Below are 19,557 nucleotides of genomic sequence, written 5' to 3'. Positions count from 1 at the left end.
GTCCAACTTACCTTTTCAAGCATGTGATCCACTATTCCCATCTACAACTCCTTGCTCTGGCTAAACTGGTCTATTTATCTCTAAAATGTATTTTCCATATTATACTTGCTATCATGTTCATGAGGAAAAAAATCACTACATAGCTATCTGTGTGTGTCTAGTTCAGCCAGTTCAAACCACAAATCTTTGCTTAAAAAGCATATTAATATGCTTTCCTCCAACAACTGTACATGATTAAATCCCATAACAGAAATAAGGTTGTTTTCTAACATATCTAAAAGAAACACTAAATTAATAATACCTTAAAATCTGACATTTTACAATTTCTACAAAAAAAATCATCAATTAATCATGAACTACATTTTAATTCAAATTTTATCTTGATTTATGTATTCATTTCATTTAATATATAGTATAATTTTAAAAATTAATCAGCTTTGTGATTTAGTTCTGTATATAGACATAGCACAAATTATTTAGATCGATATTAATACACTTATTAAAAAGAAATCCTAACAGAAGTTATATTTTGCATTGAACAAAAGCAATAAATTTATTTGAAAAACAGTGTAATATAAATATTTTCATTCCAATCATATACTGAATAGCTAATGCTTTATAAGAGGAAAAATAAATTAAGCTATTTTATTACAGTAATAAGGAATTTTATAGAGGAGATGACTAAAATAAGGAAAAGATCATCTATTTTGTAATGTGCCTTGTAATTTCATAACCCATTAATTTTATATATAAACATATTGTTTGAGTTAAGGTTGAGTTCTGATCTTAGCTGAACATTAAACATCTAATTAATAGCTTCTATTTTACTATTTATCAGACTTGTTTGCACATTGATATATCATACTGGTGTTCTTTTGAGAACCACATGAGGTTGCAGGGGGAAACATCAGACAAATATTTCTTCAAATCAGATTTTTAAAAACAATTACACACTTAAAGATAATGAGATTTATGTTATCAAATATTTTAATAAAATATAATAATTATGTCCATTCATATTGAAGTAAATCTATTGGTCAGAATATTGGGGACCTGGAAGACCCATTGAAGGGCATATATTTCCAAGGGCCATTTCATTAACAAAACAGTTTCCCTAGTCCAACTCAAAATATATATATTGATTTGGCCTTAGAAACAATTTTTGAAGGTTCAAAAAAGTTAAAACCTTATTTATGCCAAAATAATATACAAAGACAGAGAAGGAAACCCAGCTGAGTTTACCGATAAAATGACAACAGGCAGATTACATAACAAGGCTTGTCCTTAGTTTCCTAACTCGAGATAAATTTACCTTGAAAAACAGCTGCATTTCGAGATATTAGAAACTTTAATGTAGAGCTGGATGCTTGAAGCGCCTGCTGCATATCTTGGCGAGCTGCAATTTGATACCTTTCCTCCATCTTCCTGGTGCAACATGTAGGTTTTTTGGATACACAAACCTGAAGATCAGGTCCTGGAACACATATAAGATTTTTCAGAATAATTATCTGTTCATTTAACAAACATTACATATTACACGTCAGGCATTAATGATCAGCACAGCACTGCACATGAAGTGTTTGTGTTTCTATGCGAGGAACTGATTTACCAGAGCACTTGCTATTAAAATATTTATCTATTGTTCATGAACCTAAACATGAAACAAAATATCCTCAACCATTAACTCTTTGCTCAAATATTTTATTAACTTTTTGATCAAATATTATGTCCACTCAATTAATTAATTATTAACAAATAGACTATATAATAGAAAACAAATATACTACTATGTAAGTACATAGCTAAATAGAGAAAATTTATTTTTGCTTATTTTATCCAGCTAAAATTATTTGCACTGAAAATAGTATAGAGAAGTATATGGGCTAAAACAATTGTTTTTCTTGAGGAAATAAAATCAAATTATGTACATCAGATAAACGTAAAAAATCTTCACCTGATTTGTCATTTTCAACATCATGTTTGTGCTTCTTGTGAATAAGTGACTATCAGCAAACATGATATGAATCAAGACCCCCACATGGGCCCAAAACTAGCATCAAATATTCTACTCACACCTAACTTGCTAGAGACAACTCCTATGACTTTGGGTGGGGAGCACACAATGCAATATACAGATGATGTATCATAGAATTGTACACTCAAAACCTATATAATTTTTTATACTCTATGCATAGGCACTTTATTTTGTTGTTGTTTGTTTGTTTTTAATCCTTTATTGTTTAAAGTATTACATATAGTATTATATATGTCTCCTTTTTCCCCCATTGACCTCTCCAGGCCACCCCCACACTCCCCGCACATGTCCTCACCCCATGCCTGTGTCCATGGGTTATGCTCATATGCATGCATACAAGTCCTTTGGTTGATCTCTTACCACCCCTACGCCTCGCCTTCCCTCTGAAGTTTGATGGGTCTGTTCGATGCTTCTCTGGATCTATTTATGTTCATCAGTTTATGCTGTTTATTATATTCCACAAATGAGTGATATCATGTGATATTTATCTTTCTCCTATTTAAAACTACATAATTTTATTAACCAATGTCACCCCAATAAATTCAAAATTTTAAAAAAGCACCTTTTAGTTTTCTAAGCATATTCAGAAACTGTCTGTGAAGTTATTAAACATATGTAATAGTTGTGGTTAAAAATTTGGCTAATATGATTAGCACCTCACATCCTGGATAGGGTCCCAGGGCAAGCACCTTTATACATAGCAGGTATGCTAGAGAAGGAAGGAGAAGGTACGGACATGTAGTGGCATCTAAAAAGGATAACCCTGATGAGGGCATCACAGGGAAGGTCCCAGGGCATTCTCAGGCTACCCAGGTTTTATAGAAAGCTTAGATCCATTTATTTTTACAAGGCCTAAGATAATACAGTTACTCCTTTATTTTAGGGCAGGAAGAAGACTTGTGGCTCTTGATCTCTGGGGAGTTTCGCAGTTCCCGTATTAGCCTGTTATTGACTAATTTTAGACCAGCAACTATATCTTATATATACTGGTCTAAAGACACACACATATACGTACACATAACAGCCACTTTTCAAACTATTCCTACTTTTTCACACAGAGTCGGCCTCAGAATCACATTTCCAAAAGTTAGTTCTGGGTAAGATCAAGGTATCTGAAATCACTCCAGAGCACAGGGGCCATTACTACCACATTTTACACATGAGGAGATAGACACATAGAGAAGTTCTGAAAACTGCCCAATGTCACACACCTACATACTACAAAGTGGGGACCTGGTGTTTGCAGTGATCCCCAAACTATCTTCTTCACAATCACTCTACTGGGAGGAAAGCAATAGTCCTAAATCTATAAATGGTTCATCAATAGCCCTAACTGGCCATTTTTAATTCCAGTTTTGAAAGAAGTAATTCGTTTGGTAAATTGCAAGAAAATAAATTGCAGGTTAGGAACCATCAAAGGAGTTATATTACAAAAATAAAATAGGCTAAAATATCAAGTTATAGAGTTGCCATTGCTGTTTTTTTGCAAAATTTAAGTGGTAGAAAGTACACTTAGAAAGATGCTACAAATCGCCCTGGCTGCTATCCTAAACACAGTGCGGGAGGGAGACCTTCATGTCTCGGCAACTCTGAGTAACCATGGGTAGCAATTTAGACAACTTAGAACAAATACATTCTTCAAGTTGATGAGAACCTGTGTGGATTAATCCAGACTTTCATTTATACACCTTGGAAACTGGAAATAAAACTAAACTCCAAAACAAATCAGGGCTGTAAGTCAAAGATTAGTTATGTTTAATCAGCACAACATTTTCAACAGCATCAACTATGACATATGCTTAAGTACCTTGGAATTTGGGTTGCAGTGAATGGGGAAAAGAGTCTGTAAGGAACTAGCTCCCTTGCTTCCTGAATCAGTCCAAAAGACAGGTGAGATGAACTACACCTCCTCAGGGAAAGGATTCTATCTTACATTTTATTCTCAGCATAACCACAAAGGACATAAAAAGATGCTGGTTGACAAAGAGCCCAGGCTACAGTTCTCCTGTTGTAAAAAGAACAAGCATCATAAGAAAGCAAAGCCAGATGGAATCCAAACAGATACTACACGGTAACAAGACACGTTTTTAAAATATTTCAAAGCCTGACTTCAAAGAACATGGCACGACTAAGGATGCTATGAAACGGCAAGAGTACACAACCCAGGCTCAAAGGCAACAGTCGTGTTTCTTAACAGCAGGCATGTTTCTGAACAGTAAAATCAAACTCCACAAGAATTAAAGCACTGAAAATAAATGAAATTAAAAATAAAACAGCAGGTTCTTTGCTGAGGGGGCTCCCAACCAGAATTGTGGGAGCTTTTTTTTTTTTTTTCTTTCATTTCTCACCAAGAAGCTGCAGTATTGGTTATTTTGCCTTCCTTTCTGTGAACCAGCATACGAAGCTGTCACGGCCATCTATCTGTGTGTGTTGTCTAGAAAGGTTAAAACTGGAACATTGGGAGGCATTGTGGAAAGATGGTGGTAGTGGCAGCATAGTTTCCACTATCTCCACATCTTCATATAGAACTAGAAAATAAATCCAGAAGAGACAACTAAACTACATGCCGTAATACTCCCAATGCAGGCTCTGGGCAGGAGGGAGAAGAATAAAGCAGTGGGGTAATGTCTGAAGAACCTGGAGACAGAAGAACCCGAAATAACCAACAGCAATTCACGGGAAAGCCCAGAAGGCTAATTTGAGAATAGCAGCTGAAACCTGGAGTGTTTTTCACTCTTGATTATTAAATGTGTGCAAAGGACCATTGATGAAAAAGAATGAATGAGCAGAAGCAATCCAGACCCCTACGAAATCTCTAAACAGATCCAGCAGGCTCCTTTCCAGGGAAGAATCCCACACAGAAAAGACAATCCTGGAAGTGGAATCAAAATTCAACAGAGGATGCATCTAAGAGGCATAGATGGAAAAGGTCTAGAATAATGTGGGAGGGGAAATAAATTCAGAAAATTTCAGAAAACAAACAACCATACTTTTGAATATTACACAAAAATAACAGAAGAGAAAACTATAAAGTTAGAAAAGCCACTTGGAAGCCATTCTCGATTTAAATTTTCAGGAAAAAAAAAAAAGCTAACCTCATATAAAATGAACAACAATAAGAGGTCAAATTTCACATCAACTTATTATAATAAAAAAGAGAATAAAGGAGAAACTAAGATGGCGGCATAGATAAACACCGGGAAATTGTCGCCTCACACAACAATTGAAGAATGCCGCAAGGGTCAGAGCAAACATCGTCCAGAACAACAGGAAGACTGCTCTGAACTCCGGTTCCAGCGGGTCTCTGGGGACCCAGGGCTCATACGGGGAGAGGCTGGTCTGTCAGGCGGCAGCGGGAGAACCTGAGGGCGGCTTTCCCTCAGAGGTGCTTGCAGCCGTTACCGAGACACTGAGACGCGCGGCTCCGGGCACAGAGAATCACCATAGCTGCTTTCACCGCCCTTTGACTCCCTGAGACCCCGCCCCACCCAGGCTGCGGCAGAGGCTTTTGCATGTGAATGTACCTAACTGCAGCCCAGCCAGGCAGACCCGGAACTTCCAAGAGAAGGCCCAAGGCCCCGCAGCGGCTTGCATTGCTTCACAGCTGAGCCTCTTCGTGGCTCCTGCTGTGTGGCCTCAGGCAGGGGCTGAATTAGCACCTCCTTAGATCCAGGAGCCACTGTACCCAGTGGTCAGAGGGGGACCATTCTCCCACTTCAGACACAGCTGATTCCCACAGCCAATTGGCCTGGAGGTCAATTCCTCCCAGTGATCCTACAACAACCAAGGCACCAAGAGTGCACCAAGAGTGTCTACCCCAGGTAACTGGGGAGGCTGAGCCACTGGGCCCTACAGGACACCTGGCGCGCAGGGCCACTCTATCAACACAGGGAAGCAGCCAAAATGCGGAGACAAAGAAACAGGTCACAAATGGCAGAAATGGAGGAAAGCAAACGACTGGATATAGAGTCCAAGGCCACGTTTATAAGGTTTTTCAAGAATTTTATGGAAACCGCCGATAAATTTAATGAATCCCTCAAGGAGTATAGTGAGACCATGGAGGACATGAAAAACGACCAACTAGAAATTAAGCATACACTGACTGAAATAAAGAATAATTTACAGAGATCCAACAGCAGACAAGAGGATCCCAAGAATCAAGTCAAAGATTTGAAATACAAAGAAACAAAAAATACCCAACCGAAAAAGAAAAAAGAAAAGAGATTCAAAAAATATGAAGATAGTGTAAGGAACCTCTGGGACAACTTCAAGCGTACCAACATCAGAATTATAGGGGTACCAGAAGGAGAGAGAGGGCAAGATATTGAAAACCTTTTTGAAGAAATAATGACAGAAAACTTCCCCTACCTGGTGAAAGAAATGGACTTACAAGTCCAGGAAGTGCAGAGAACCCCAAACAAAAGGAATCCAAAGAGGACCACACCAAGACACATCATAATTAAAATGCCAAGAGCAAAAGACAAAGAGAGAATCTTAAAAGCAGCAAGAGAAAGACAGTCAGTTACCTACAAGGGAGTACCCATTCGACTGTCAGCTGATTTCTCAACAGAAACCATGCAGGCCAGAAGAGAGTGGCAAGAAATATTCAAAGAGATGAACAGCAAGAACCTGCAACCAAGATTACTTTATCCAGCAAAGCTATCATTCAGAATGGAAGGTCAGATAAAGAGCTTCACGGATAAGAAAAAGCTAAAGGAGTTCATCACCACCAAACCAGCATTATATGAAATGCTGAAAGGTATTCTTTAAGAAGAGGAAGAAGAAAAAGGAACTTTTACCATTTGCCACAGCATGGATGGAACTGGAGAGCGGATAAATACCACAGGATCTCACTCATTTGTGGAATATAATGAACAACATAAACTGATGAACAAGGACTGATCCAGAGACGGAGAGGCATTGATTGGACTGTCGGGCTTTGGGGGGAGGGTAGGGGAGGGTGGGGGCAAGGGGGAAAGATCAACCAAAGGACTTATATGCAAGCATATAGGCCTAACCAATGGACACGGACAACGGGGGGGTGAGGAGATGAGCGGGGGGGGGGGGGGGGTAGAGGTTACACATATGTAATATCTTAATCAATAAAAAATATTTTAAAAAAAAGAAAATTAATCATGAATACAGCAAAAAAAAAAAAAAAGAGAATAAAGAACAAAATAATATCCCCATAAAGAAAACATGTCAGAAAGACATTCCCCACCAAAAAAGATCAAAGATATAATCATACTATTTCAAAACAAGTGAAAAGATAATGACACGAAACATGAAAGAACAACATAAATCAAAATTTGCCGGGAGCCGGTCCATCCTTGCTGTTTCAAGGGACCTGGCATATATGGCGTACTGTTCTTAATATGTTTGCTCACCTTCTTGGCGCTGTGTTTTAACCAAAGTCACCTCTCCGAGAAAGGTTGAATCCCCAGGTAGGGATTTTCCCCTGAAGTTAGGGAGGGAATAAAACCCCTCAACTAAGTGCCAGGCGGGTAATTAATCCCTTTAACTACGAACAATCATGCTTAAACTACATAATCTTTTCTCCCTGGAATGGAGATAAGAAACGCCCTAACCTTTGTAATAGAGATTGATAGGATTGAATCAACTGGTATAAATACAGTTGTAACAAGACAGAAACACTCAGAACTTAGAACAGAATCAAGAAGACAGAGCCTACACGGAGCCTAGAGACAGAAGAACTTCGCTGGAGAGAGCATGCCGGAGGATCCTGGAGAGGGACTGGCCTCGGAGCCTAGAGACAGAGCCTAGCGGGAGAACATGGCAAGGGATCCTGGACTGAACCTGACTACAGAGATTGGCAGGAGAACCTGACTGGAACCTGGACACTGAACCTGACTGGAGAGCCTGGACAGAACCTGGCTGGAGAACCTAGCGAGGGAACATGGCTACAGAACCTCGCTGGAGATCCGAAGCAGAACCTCTCTGGAGATCCGGGCTAGAGATCCTGGCTAGGTTGCTGATCAACTGAACGCTGTCTCCATGTCATTCCTTCTTCGCCGACTCCGTCCACACCTTTGGGGACCCCTGGACCCGCTGGGGTTGGACCCCGGCAAAAATTAATAGAAAATCTAAGATATGGAACTCAAGAAATAATTAAAGATGAAAGAAAAAATTCTAAAATGAAGACTAAATGAGAAGAAACATAGGAGGCAATCACATGAAGGTTATGCATTAAAAAATAGAAGATAGAAAATAAAAAATTATAAAAAATCAAAAGGAATGAAAGGATTTGAAAGATGGTGACAACAAATATTGTTAACAATGTAAGCCCTGAAGAGGAAAACAGGACAAAGAGAATCTGTATTTCATGTAAGCTAAAACAGTGGTGAGAGCCATATGAAATTCAAAACAAACAATTATGCAATATTCACTTTCTTATTTTCTAAGACTTATTCTCTAAGTCTAAACTGTATCCTTGAAAATTAGTATTTTTAAGTGTGGGAGAAAGGAGATACAGGCCTAATAAAGAAGAGGTTAAGTAAAACTCTGTGATTTTGAATTTGAAGTATCAATATGAAATTATGAAGAAATTTACCTTCAATAAATATATATTTCCTAGCTTCATTGAAAATACCTAGAACAATGACTAACCAAGTGGCAAAGGGCATTCCACATGCCCAGATGATGGTCTTGAAATATCATTTCTCTCAAGAAGAAATCAGTGCTTCCTACAGAAATGACTCACTCTAGATTAGGGGAATGAATATATAAGATGACAGACCAGCTAAAACTTCTTGTACACCAGACAGCAGAGAAACTATCAAATAACTCCAGGATCATATCAAAAGCACTCAGGAGCTATGATAGCCTGCTGGGGCTGCCATTACAAAATCACAAACCAGTGGCTTAAATGAGAGAAATTTATTTTCTCACAGTTCTAGAGGCGGGAAGTCCAAGATCAAGACGCTGGCAGGTTTGAGACCACTCTCCTTGACGTGTCTATGGCTGCCTTTTCTCATGTCCTCACCTGGCGCTGTCTGATATCTTTCTTCTTATAAAGTCACCAGTAACATTGGATTGAAGCCCATTCTTAATATATTTTATTGATTTTTCACAGAGAGGAAGAGAGAGGGATAGAGAGTTAGAAACATCAATGAGAGAGAAACATCGATCAGCTGCCTCTTGCACACCTCCTACTGGGGATGTGCCCGCAACCAAGGTACATGCGCTTGGCCGGAATCAAACCTGGGACCTTTCAGTCCGCAGGCCGAAGCTCTATCCACTGAGCCAAACCGGTCAGGGCTGAAGCCCATTCTTATGGCCTCATTTCACCTTAATTACCTCCATAAAGGCCCTATCTCCCAAAATAGTCAGATTGAGAGTTAGGGCTTCAATTTAGGACTTTTGTAAGGGACACAATTTAGCCCATATCAGAAAGGTTTCCAGGGGGCCAGTTCACTGTCCCTCAGACCGTTGGAGGGCCGGGCTAGTTTTAAAAAAAAAAAACTATGAACAAATTCCTATGCACACTGCACATATCTTATTTTGAAGTAAAAAAAACAAAACGGGAACAAATACAATATTTGTATTTGCATGTGGCCCGCGGGCCGTAGTTTGAGGACCCCTGCACTAGAGCCTCTAAAAATTTAAATTTAATAACATGTATACCTCCTGTATACATGAGACCTAGAAACAGAGTAATTCTCTTAAAAAAAAAAAAAAAAAAGAAAGGTTTCTACTGGCAAACATGAGACAATCTGACCTTCAATAATAATAATTGCAATGACTTGCAATCAATAAATATGCTTAAATCCAAGGGTTTTCTGTAGCTATGCTTTATTTTATAATTTTTAAAAAAGACTTAAAATAGGACTGCTGGTTGGTAATATGCATTCTCTTTTTGTTTCAAACATTTATTTCTCCCATAGTCAACTTATAGGATTTTTACATTTGTAGCACATACCAGCTTTATTGATGGTTGACATAGGAAAGGGCCCTTGGTACCAAGACAATAAGATATATTTTAGGTTTGCTAGATGCCTGTTAAAATCATAAAATACCAAATGCTCACGAGATATACCACTTTCCTTCATGATTTATTCCAGAACTTCAAGAGGACTTGATACTAAATGAGGGGTCTGATAATACCCCTTTAATGGCTGCTTGAGTTCCCTGCCCTGTAGTGGGAGTAAACTTGGTATGTCCAAGAAACAACAAGAACTCCAGCTGCAACATGGCAGTGCCGTTCACACAGAGCAACCACTAACTCTGCACAAAATAAAAAAATATCTTGAAAGCTCTAGAGAGTGAACAAAAGGAGAAAGTTCCTGAGAGGGAGTAAAGCCCTACTGGTGTGGCTCAGTTGGTTGGGCATTGTCCTGAGCACCAAAGGGTTGCCAGTTTGATTCCTGGTCAGGGCACATGCCTGGGTTTTGGGCTCCATTGCTGATAGGGAGTGTGCAGGAGGCAGTGGATAGATGTCGCACTCCCACATTGACAGACATTTCTCTCTCCCCCTCCTTTCCTCTCTTTCTAAAAATCGATTTTTAAAAAATATGTAAATAAATAAAAGGGAGTCAATATTTGGAAGAAGAGAGAAGCATAGGATTATTTTCTCATCTGTGGCTTTTAGCCTGGGGACAGTCCTTGTATAAAGTGACTAAATTCCAATTTAAAAAAACTAACAATAAAAAAAATAAAAAAGCTAACAGTCATTCAGGACTGAGGAACTAAAAGATATCAATCAGGCAATCACAGCTACTGGAAAGTGGTGGGGAAATACCAGGAAAGGGAGGGCCAGTGAGAGGGAACCCCAACTTCTGTGTGTAAACTGCTCAAATCTCTGCTGACTCCTGAACCACATCTCACATGGCCAGAGCAGACTGTAAACAGCCCAGCTACTGGCAAGCTCAGGATGAAAGAACTGAACTGAAACTGCAGTGGCTGCCCAAGAGACATAGTTGACAGTTTGAGTCCAATCAAGTTCATTTTCTCCAAAGTCGAACATATTAACACTCTTTGGAGGAATATAATAGAATCCAGAGTCACCATAACATAACATTTACAGCATCCAGGAGACAATCTAAAATTACTGAACATATGAAGAATCAGTATGTGACCCATTTTCAAGAGATAAGATAATAAAGTAAGACCAACTCCAGATGCCCCAGATGTTAGAATAAACACAGAAGAGCTCTAAAGCAGCAATTGCAACTATATTCAATGAGGTAAAAGGAGCATGTGCTGAGAATAAATTGTAGGAAAAGGAATCTCAGGAGACAAAGAAACTATAAAAAAACAAAATGAAAATTGTGTAATTAAAAAATATAATATTTGAAAGAAAAATTTCAATGGATGGGCTTAGTAGTGAATAGAGATGACAGAGGGCAGATCAGAGAATGTAAAGGTAGATCAATAGAAAGTATCAAATCTGAAGAAGGGAGATAAAAAGATTGAAAATCCTATACATACTAGTACATGCCTACGATTTTATGTATGCATTCATGGAGCACTGAGAAAACAGTGCAAAATATAAAATAGATATGACCAGAGTTCCGGAAAGGAGAGAGAGAGATTAAACATTCCATGAAATAATGACTATAAATTTTCCAAATTTTATAAGAAACACAAATTACCAGATTTTAAAAGTTCACTGAACCCCAATCAAAATAAAAAGAAACAAAATCATGCCTAAGCATATTATAATCAAACTACTAAAAAACAAAGGTTAAGAAGAAAAGGCAAGAAGCCCAGTATTTCCACCTTTTCCAAAAAGGATGGAAATATAAGAAATGAAGTCAGTTCACATAATGCCTTATAGATCACATTTAGGAGGGATTTTATTACAATTATAATAGGGAAGAAACTTCATTTGATTTGTTTCTTAAAAGTTCACTCTAATTGCTATTTTGAGAATAAGTATTTCTGTATTGCAAATGAGAATTAGGACTGCGATAAAAGATAAGAAGTGGTTAGATTAGATACATATTGAAGGTAGAAGGTAACTTGGAATAGATGTCTGTGATAGAATTTGGCAGGTGAGAGTCAGGAATCAAAAATAACCCTTAGATTTTTGCCTGAGAAACTGGATGCCTAAGTGGTACCATTAATAGAAAAGGAGAACACATAAGAAGGATCAGGTTTAAGGAAAAAATAGAATTCAGATTTGGAAATGAGATGTCTATTAGAAATGCAACTGAAAATGTAGAAATACTATTTGAATATGCAAGACTTAGGTCTAGGAGAGATATCCAGAGTGAAGGTATTAATTTGGGAGTTTTAAATACAAAATGGTATAAATACTGAGGGTTTCAATAAGACCATCTAAGGAAAGAGTTTCGTTTATAAAAGTTAGAGGGTTTCTCAACCTCAGCACTATTGACACTGGAAGCAAAATAATTCTTTTTGTGGGGGAGCTGTCCTGTACAGGAATGTTTAGCAGTATTCCCGAATTCTACGCACTAGATCCCAGGAGCACCCTCCCCAGATGTGGCAACCAAAATGTACCTAGACATTGCTAAGGATGCCCTTTGGGCATAATCACCTCTGAGTGAGAACCATTGGCCAAGATGAAAGTATAGCCATATGAATTGGAACAGAGAAGAATCCCCTTAAAGGAGCCTAAAAAAAGAAGCAGTCAATGAGCTAGAAGGATTAAAATGAGTTGGGGGGGGGGGGGAGGAGGTAAGAGGAAATGAATATGGTGTCCTGAAAAAGTTATAAGACGTGAGAAATCAGCTGTACTGGGCAAAGTAGCAACATTTAAGAAGCTAGTACTTTTCAAAGATCTGTAATCATATGGGCTACCATTGGATTGTTTTCTTGACTCTAACTAAATAGTGACTACATGAGCAATTACATTGCATTTGGGATCCTATTAATTATGAGAAATAATTATAAGGTCAGTTCAACTCATTGAAAGTTGAGCTAAAAACCTATTTAACAATTTTAATGCCCATTATTTTCTAACTTCTGCCAACCCTGAACAGAAGGGATGCCTAATAGCCCCTAATATTGCTCTGCAACCTGGTGCTTTCCGGAACATTTGCTTTTGTGTACTTAATTGATTCTATTTAATTTTTGTTTCTCTCCCAAGACTGCAAGTTTCCACAGGAAAAGGACCACCACGGCCTTGTTCCCAATGCATTGTACGTAACTGGCACATGCCTCGAAGAAAAGATCTTCATTGACGTATTAGTCTCTTTCCCTTTCTCCATACTTGCACATAAATATTTAGTAAGAGACTAAAGAAGGCACTTTCATGGCTTAAAATTAATGAGATAGTTTTAAATATAGATCCAGAATGAGCATATTGCTGAGGACATTAAAAACTGGTTCAATAAGCCATTTGAAATAGTATTTGAGATCACTGTACTTACATTTTTTCAAATCTTCCTCATATCAGTGATCCATCATTTATTGATCCATCTTTTCTTTATAGAATACAGGCACTGTCCTATAGTTGCTCATTAAAATTTTAAAAAAACAGGGTGTTTTTTTTCCAAAGAGTATTAAGTATTTCATGTATTATGATTTTTTCTGGTTGTGTACTCAATAAAAAAATAAGTAACATTTGGCAACCTACAGATTTAGACAAATAGGGTCAGCATAATACTCACTGGGAGAACTATAAAGCTGCCCCTCATATACCTATGTAAGTGGCAGCATTGATCCTTCAACAGACAATGTACTAGAGTTGTTTTTCCAGCAATGGTTGATTAACGTTCACACAAAATCACATACTTGAATACTTACTTTTATACCAATAGCAAGCATTGGTTTAATGAAAGTACATATTTTGTGTCAGTAAAGCAGGGGAAAGTTGTACTAATAGAAGGCTTTCTCAAACCTGAAGTCATGAATTTGGAGTCAACATTTTGTAACACATGAACCAGTTGAGGAGACAAAAGGCCTAAATATAAGTTAATACATATTTATTTTAAGAAATAGCAGTGATATAGACTTCTACTTGAGATGAAAAAATTAATTACAATCTCATCCCCTCAATTTAAAAGAAGACCCATATCATTCTAACGCTTTTTAACCACCTCACCTAAAAATGCCGTCTCACTAGCCAACAATCCACACTATTTCCCTAAGGAAGCCAGGCCCTTGCATCAGAGATTCTGAGCTATCTGGCACAGGAAATTAAGCACTACCTCTCCATCTAATTGTTTCCACTGATGTAGTATATGAGCTAAAGACCTTCCTGGTGGTGAGTCTCGGTGTGGGGAAGCAGAGGAAACTCTCAATCATGAGAATGACTTATGAGGCCACATTTACTTGGAATCGGTCCGCCCCTTCCCTCTGAGAACAGCTCTCTCAACACCTCCATGAGAGAGGACCCTGCCAGCCACATTTGTGACCGCACATTCGATCAGAGTATATTGTGTGTGGCTATTCATAGGGTATATGCTTCTCACTACGCAGTTAATATATTCCTAAAGTGTAGGCCCCTTCTAGTTATTTGTGAGTAAAAACCAGAACCATACAGATCGTGCCATTTGAGAATTTAGAATTGGGACACAGAAAAAGTCTACTTTATTTGCCATCAGAACTGCTTTATATATAAATTAGGAGTGAAGTGTCTATTGTTATTTCACCATAGAGTCAAACAGTAGAGCATACAGAGTAGACAAATGAAGGGAAAACTGTCAGAGCTCTCTGTAGTTCCTGTTTTAGTTTGTTTTTATACTTTGGGGTTTATGATTTACACGTAAAGGCTTATAATACATTATGCTTATATTAGACCAAGTTAGTTTGTGTTTCTTGCAACCAAAGTGCCTAAGCTGATACTCTCATTAAGGGCATAGCAAGAAAGGATGACTTAATCAATAAGTTATATAGAAGACTCTCTATCAAGTATAAGAAGTTTACTCTTAAACTCTGTTAGCATAGATGGGGGTGAGAGTGTTGTTTATAATAAAATTATCCCTAATATCCAATATGTCTCTAGTGCTGATTTTAGTCAATTTCTCTTTGGGTTGCTTCTATAAAATTTTCTCCTTTGAAACTGTGGATGACAATTCCACCTTCTGTTCCCTGTTTATTGCTATTATCCTCCTCTCTTAAAACCCAAATATTCCACATGGGTCTTCTCTATTGGTTAAAGACATCTCCCCGATGGCTTAAATTGTTTCTATCATTACACAATCTATTCTAGAAAGAACCACAGAAAACGTCTTGCTCACTATTTGTTCTTTTGCTCTCATAACTACTCTGAATCATGTAACTAATTACATTATTCTTTTTAGTGGCTAATAGGAAATACCAAGACAAACTTTTCATCCCACTATTATTTTCAGGCTATATGATCTCTGTACAGTGATTTAAACTAACACTGAAAGAGCTAGGATACAAATACACACATTAAATAGAAATAGTAGCTAATTGAAAACAATTAAGACACAGAATAGCTTAACTCCTTCTGGCTCAAATTATTGGCTCCTCTAGAAATTTTATAACTCACTCCCAAATAGTTACAAGGGGTCTACAGTATAAGAATATATTAACTATGCAGTCAGAAGCATATGTCATAGGAATAGCCACACACAACATGCAATATAATTAAGGTTATTTAAAAGTCCATGAATTCAAGGTTGGTATGTTCCTCTTTTCTTTCTGGCTGATTTCAGCTGGATGTACAACTTAAACAAATATATTGGAAGCACTTGAGTAGATTCATTTTGCAAGATAAGTTGAAGCAAGAAATCAAAATCATATTGATTCAACCTCTTGGACAATTTTCAAATTTACTTCTTTCCATCTGTACAACCACCACTCTAATCTTAACACCTAGAAAAGACATTTTAAATGGATACCATAGAGACAAGAAGATCTTTTAAAAATGCAAACCCAATTATGGCACTTATGCTAAAAGATTTCCCATGGCTTTCTATGGCTCTTGGTATTGTTACTGGAGAAATCAAATTCCTCCCTCACTCATAAGAGTGGGGTTCTTACAATATCTTTAGAAAAGAATTTTCTAAGATTTGTATGGGAGAATGAATGGTTTTTTATTGGTGTAGGGTTACATTTCTCATGTTCCAAAGTCCTATGGCCCTTAAACAAATCCTGAAAGAGGAGCAGCTGGGGTTCCAGTAGAGCCAAAAGTAGGACTAGTGTCTATGTTGCTGTCAGGTCCAGTTCAGCTAATTAAAGTCCACGCTCTGGCCAGTGTGGCTCAGTTGGTTGAGCATCATCCCAATGCATCAAAAGGTTGCTGATTTGCCAAACCGGTTTGGCTCAATGGATAGAGCGTCGGCCTGCAGACTGAAAGGTCCCAGGTTCGATTCCGGTCAAGAGCATGTACCTTGGTTGCAGGCACATCCCCAGTAGGAGGTGTGCAGGAAGCAGCTGGTTGATGTTTCTCTCTCATCAATGTTTCTAACTCTCTATCCCTCTCCCTTCCTCTCTGTAAAAAAAATCAATAAAATATATTTTTTTTAAAAAAAAAAAAAAAGGTTGCTGGTTTGATTCCCAGTCCAAGCACAAACCCAGGTTGGGTTGCTTGTGGGAGGCAATGAATCGATGTTTCTCTCTCTCAAACCAATAATAAAAACATATATATTAAAAAATAAATAAATAAAAATAAATGAAGTCCATTAGCCCATTGTGTGAAGCCCACATAGTGTGAGCCACATGGGCAAATGCAGAGGAGCAACAGGAGTCAGGCATGAACAGCAAGGGAGAGAGCCAAGAGCCAAAAAAGAGAAAACTCCTTTTGTTCAGAAGTTTAAATATTGCAGTGGCCATGCCTATTCTGGCCAATCGCCTGTTCCCAGGTGTGACTGACAGACAAGCACCTTCTCAGGTCACTGAGACCTTACTGGGCATCATGCGTCTACACTGCCTTTGTCTAGTCTCTTCCCACATCAATCAGTGGGGAACAGACTAGGAAAGTGTTAAATTAGCAAAGCTGCATAAATGGCATGCCCATATTATCTAATCTTCCATTTACTCCTTCCCTGTTAAATCATAACCAGATTATTATAATAACATCATTATGAACTCCAAAATCCTTAACATAGCCAAAAGAGCCTTATTAAATAATGGCTCCCTCACTCTTCTGTACAGTCCCATCACTTTCTTAACCTATAGACATGTTCATGAAGTGTGTAGCACGCGAAACATACACACACAAGAAGGACCAATTATACTCTGGCTTTCTTTCTTTTTCTCTGCAGCATTAAGCATCTTGAAAGTGTGGTCTGAATTTATCGTTCCCACTTCATTCTCACCTCAGTCTTACTATCTCAATTTTGATCCCACCACTTCTTGGTAAATGCATACCTCTAGGAAACTGGTGAACTCTGAGTTATCAAATCCAAGAGACATGTATCCATTTCTAATCACTCTTGACATCTTTGTGGAATTTGACAATATTTACACCCCATTTCTTGAAACTCTTCCCTTTCCTTAACTTCTAGGACACCACCGGACTCTTCTTCCTCCTAATCATTACTTGTGTTGCCCCAGGTTCTGCTTCTCAATTCTGTCTCTGTGTGATCTACTCCCAAGAGTTCACTTACATACCTAATGATCCCCAAATCTTTACTGATAACACTCTCAAGTAATAGTTAGACCCATATTCCCAACTATCTATTCTACATTCCACCATGATATAACAAAGTAGACTCAATATTGATACGCCCCAGGTTACACTCTCCTCTCTACTTCTACTCTACTGAAAACAAAGCAAAACAAACACTTTGGAATCATACTAGACTCTTCCTTTCCCCTCCAAGTTTCTAAGAATTCTACTTTCTGAGACTCTCCGTCAGCTCCATCCACTTTTTCAAGAAGGGCTTCTCTAATTGATATTAAATGAAAGAAAAATGCCCCAGGGCAATGATAGAAGTGAGCTAAGTAAAAAAAAAAAAAAAAAAAAAAAAAAACAACAACAAAAACCACCTCTTGCCCTATGCAAATGAATTTGTTTTCTTAATAATCAAATAAATAGATTCTCTCAAGTGTAGTACTTCTCATAGCTTTAATATGCTAATATATACTGTGACTTTTAAGAAACATGTTCAGAATGCAGCATTTCTCCCAAGCTAATAAGATCTTCTTTATCAAGAAGACCAGTTGAAGAGTTAATGGAAGTAATATGCAATAGAGCACAATTTGGGTTTTGCTAGTTATTCTTTTTGAGGTCAACTTAACCAGAGTTCTTAAAAATGGCATCATAAAAACTGATAAGTGTGCAAGCTTCTATGTTGTGGCTGGGAATAGGCAAATGGGTTTTTATCCCCCCCGCCCCTTCTCAAGGGACTCTTCAGGAGATGCCGAGTATTCATTCCACCTGCGCTAAATTATAGAGTAATTTCCTGTTCTTTATTTTAATTAATAAATCAAATGAATTCATCAAATATTGATTAAACACCTGTTCTTCACAAGACACTCTGATGGTTATTAAAGATACCAAGAAGGATAAAAAGCAGTTTGGTCCCTCCAAGGCTTAGTCTAGGGGGGAACATGTTTGTAAAAAATTTAATTAATGTGACAAAGTGTTATAAAAAAACTATGTACTAAGTTCTGTGGGAGCTCAGAGGCAGAAATTATTTCCTCTTCTTGGAGAGACAATAGAGTGGGTCACAGGAGAGTTTCAGCAATGTCGTTAATAATTTTTTAAGTAGGTCCTTCATGGTCTCCCTACTAAAAAATACAAGATAGAAAATACTCCTAGTTTGTAAATGAGAAGTTGAGTTTCTCATGATTAAATTCATCTAAGTTCACAAATGTAATAAGTAGCAAAAAGAAACTCAGATTGGCCAGACAAGATTGGAAGAAGAGAAGGAGGAATGATATCCCAAAGAGTGGCAACAATAGACAAGATGCATGAAAAACTATGGTTCATTAGGAAGGACAAAAGCATTGAGGTATGATCTACACAATGGAATACTACGCTGCTGTAAAAAGGAAGGAACTCCTACCATTTGCAACAGCATGGATGGATGCTGGGGGCTAATTCCAGCAGGTCATAAAAACAAGAAGTTCATCAAAAGGTTGGTGAACCTTGAGGCTTCAGCAGGGCTGAAGATACATATCATTGCCTGCTGCCAGACAGTTAAGGGCATTTCCCCAAACCTGAAAATCTACATGTTATTACCTGCCGCTGGCCAAACAGCTGAACAGCCAAAGGCATTTCCCCCAACCTGATACTTTACTGCTTACCAAACTTTACCTTTGATATGTGTGTTTGCTTTGCTTTAGGACAAAAATGTATGAATAAAAAGCCCTGAGTCCAGAGATCTTAGTTACTTAAGCTAAGCTCCATCTGGCTCCCCCATGTATTCCAAATATATATTTCATGTCTAGTCTCTTTATTAATTTACTCGCAGCCCTTCTCCAGATTCCTGAACCCTTCTAGATGCTGAGAAACACTCCTGCAGATGGACCTGGAGAGCATTATGCTAAGCGAAATAAGTCAGTTGGAGAAAGATAAATATCACATGGTCTCACTCATTTGTGAAATATAATGAACAACATCAACTGATGAACAAAAACAGATCCAGAGACAGTGAAGCATCGATCAGATCATCAAA

The 19,557-nt window shown here is 37.9% G+C and overlaps 1 protein-coding gene across 1 annotated transcript in view; it reads right to left on the bottom strand.

Annotated features, from left to right (window-relative positions):
• Positions 1–19,557, bottom strand: part of GPC5 (glypican 5) — a 654,824-nt gene that overhangs the window by 616,107 nt on the left and 19,160 nt on the right. Inside the window, exon 2 of the mRNA XM_059681213.1 lies at positions 1,313–1,474. Within this exon, the coding sequence (XP_059537196.1) occupies positions 1,313–1,474 (162 nt within the window). The remainder of the gene's footprint in view (positions 1–1,312; positions 1,475–19,557) is intronic.

Source organism: Myotis daubentonii, chromosome 2, assembly GCF_963259705.1.
Source record: "Myotis daubentonii chromosome 2, mMyoDau2.1, whole genome shotgun sequence".
Taxonomy (NCBI): Eukaryota; Metazoa; Chordata; class Mammalia; order Chiroptera; family Vespertilionidae; genus Myotis; species Myotis daubentonii.
The sequence above is the reverse complement of the archived record's forward strand: the minus strand, read 5'-3'. Positions and strand labels throughout refer to the sequence as shown.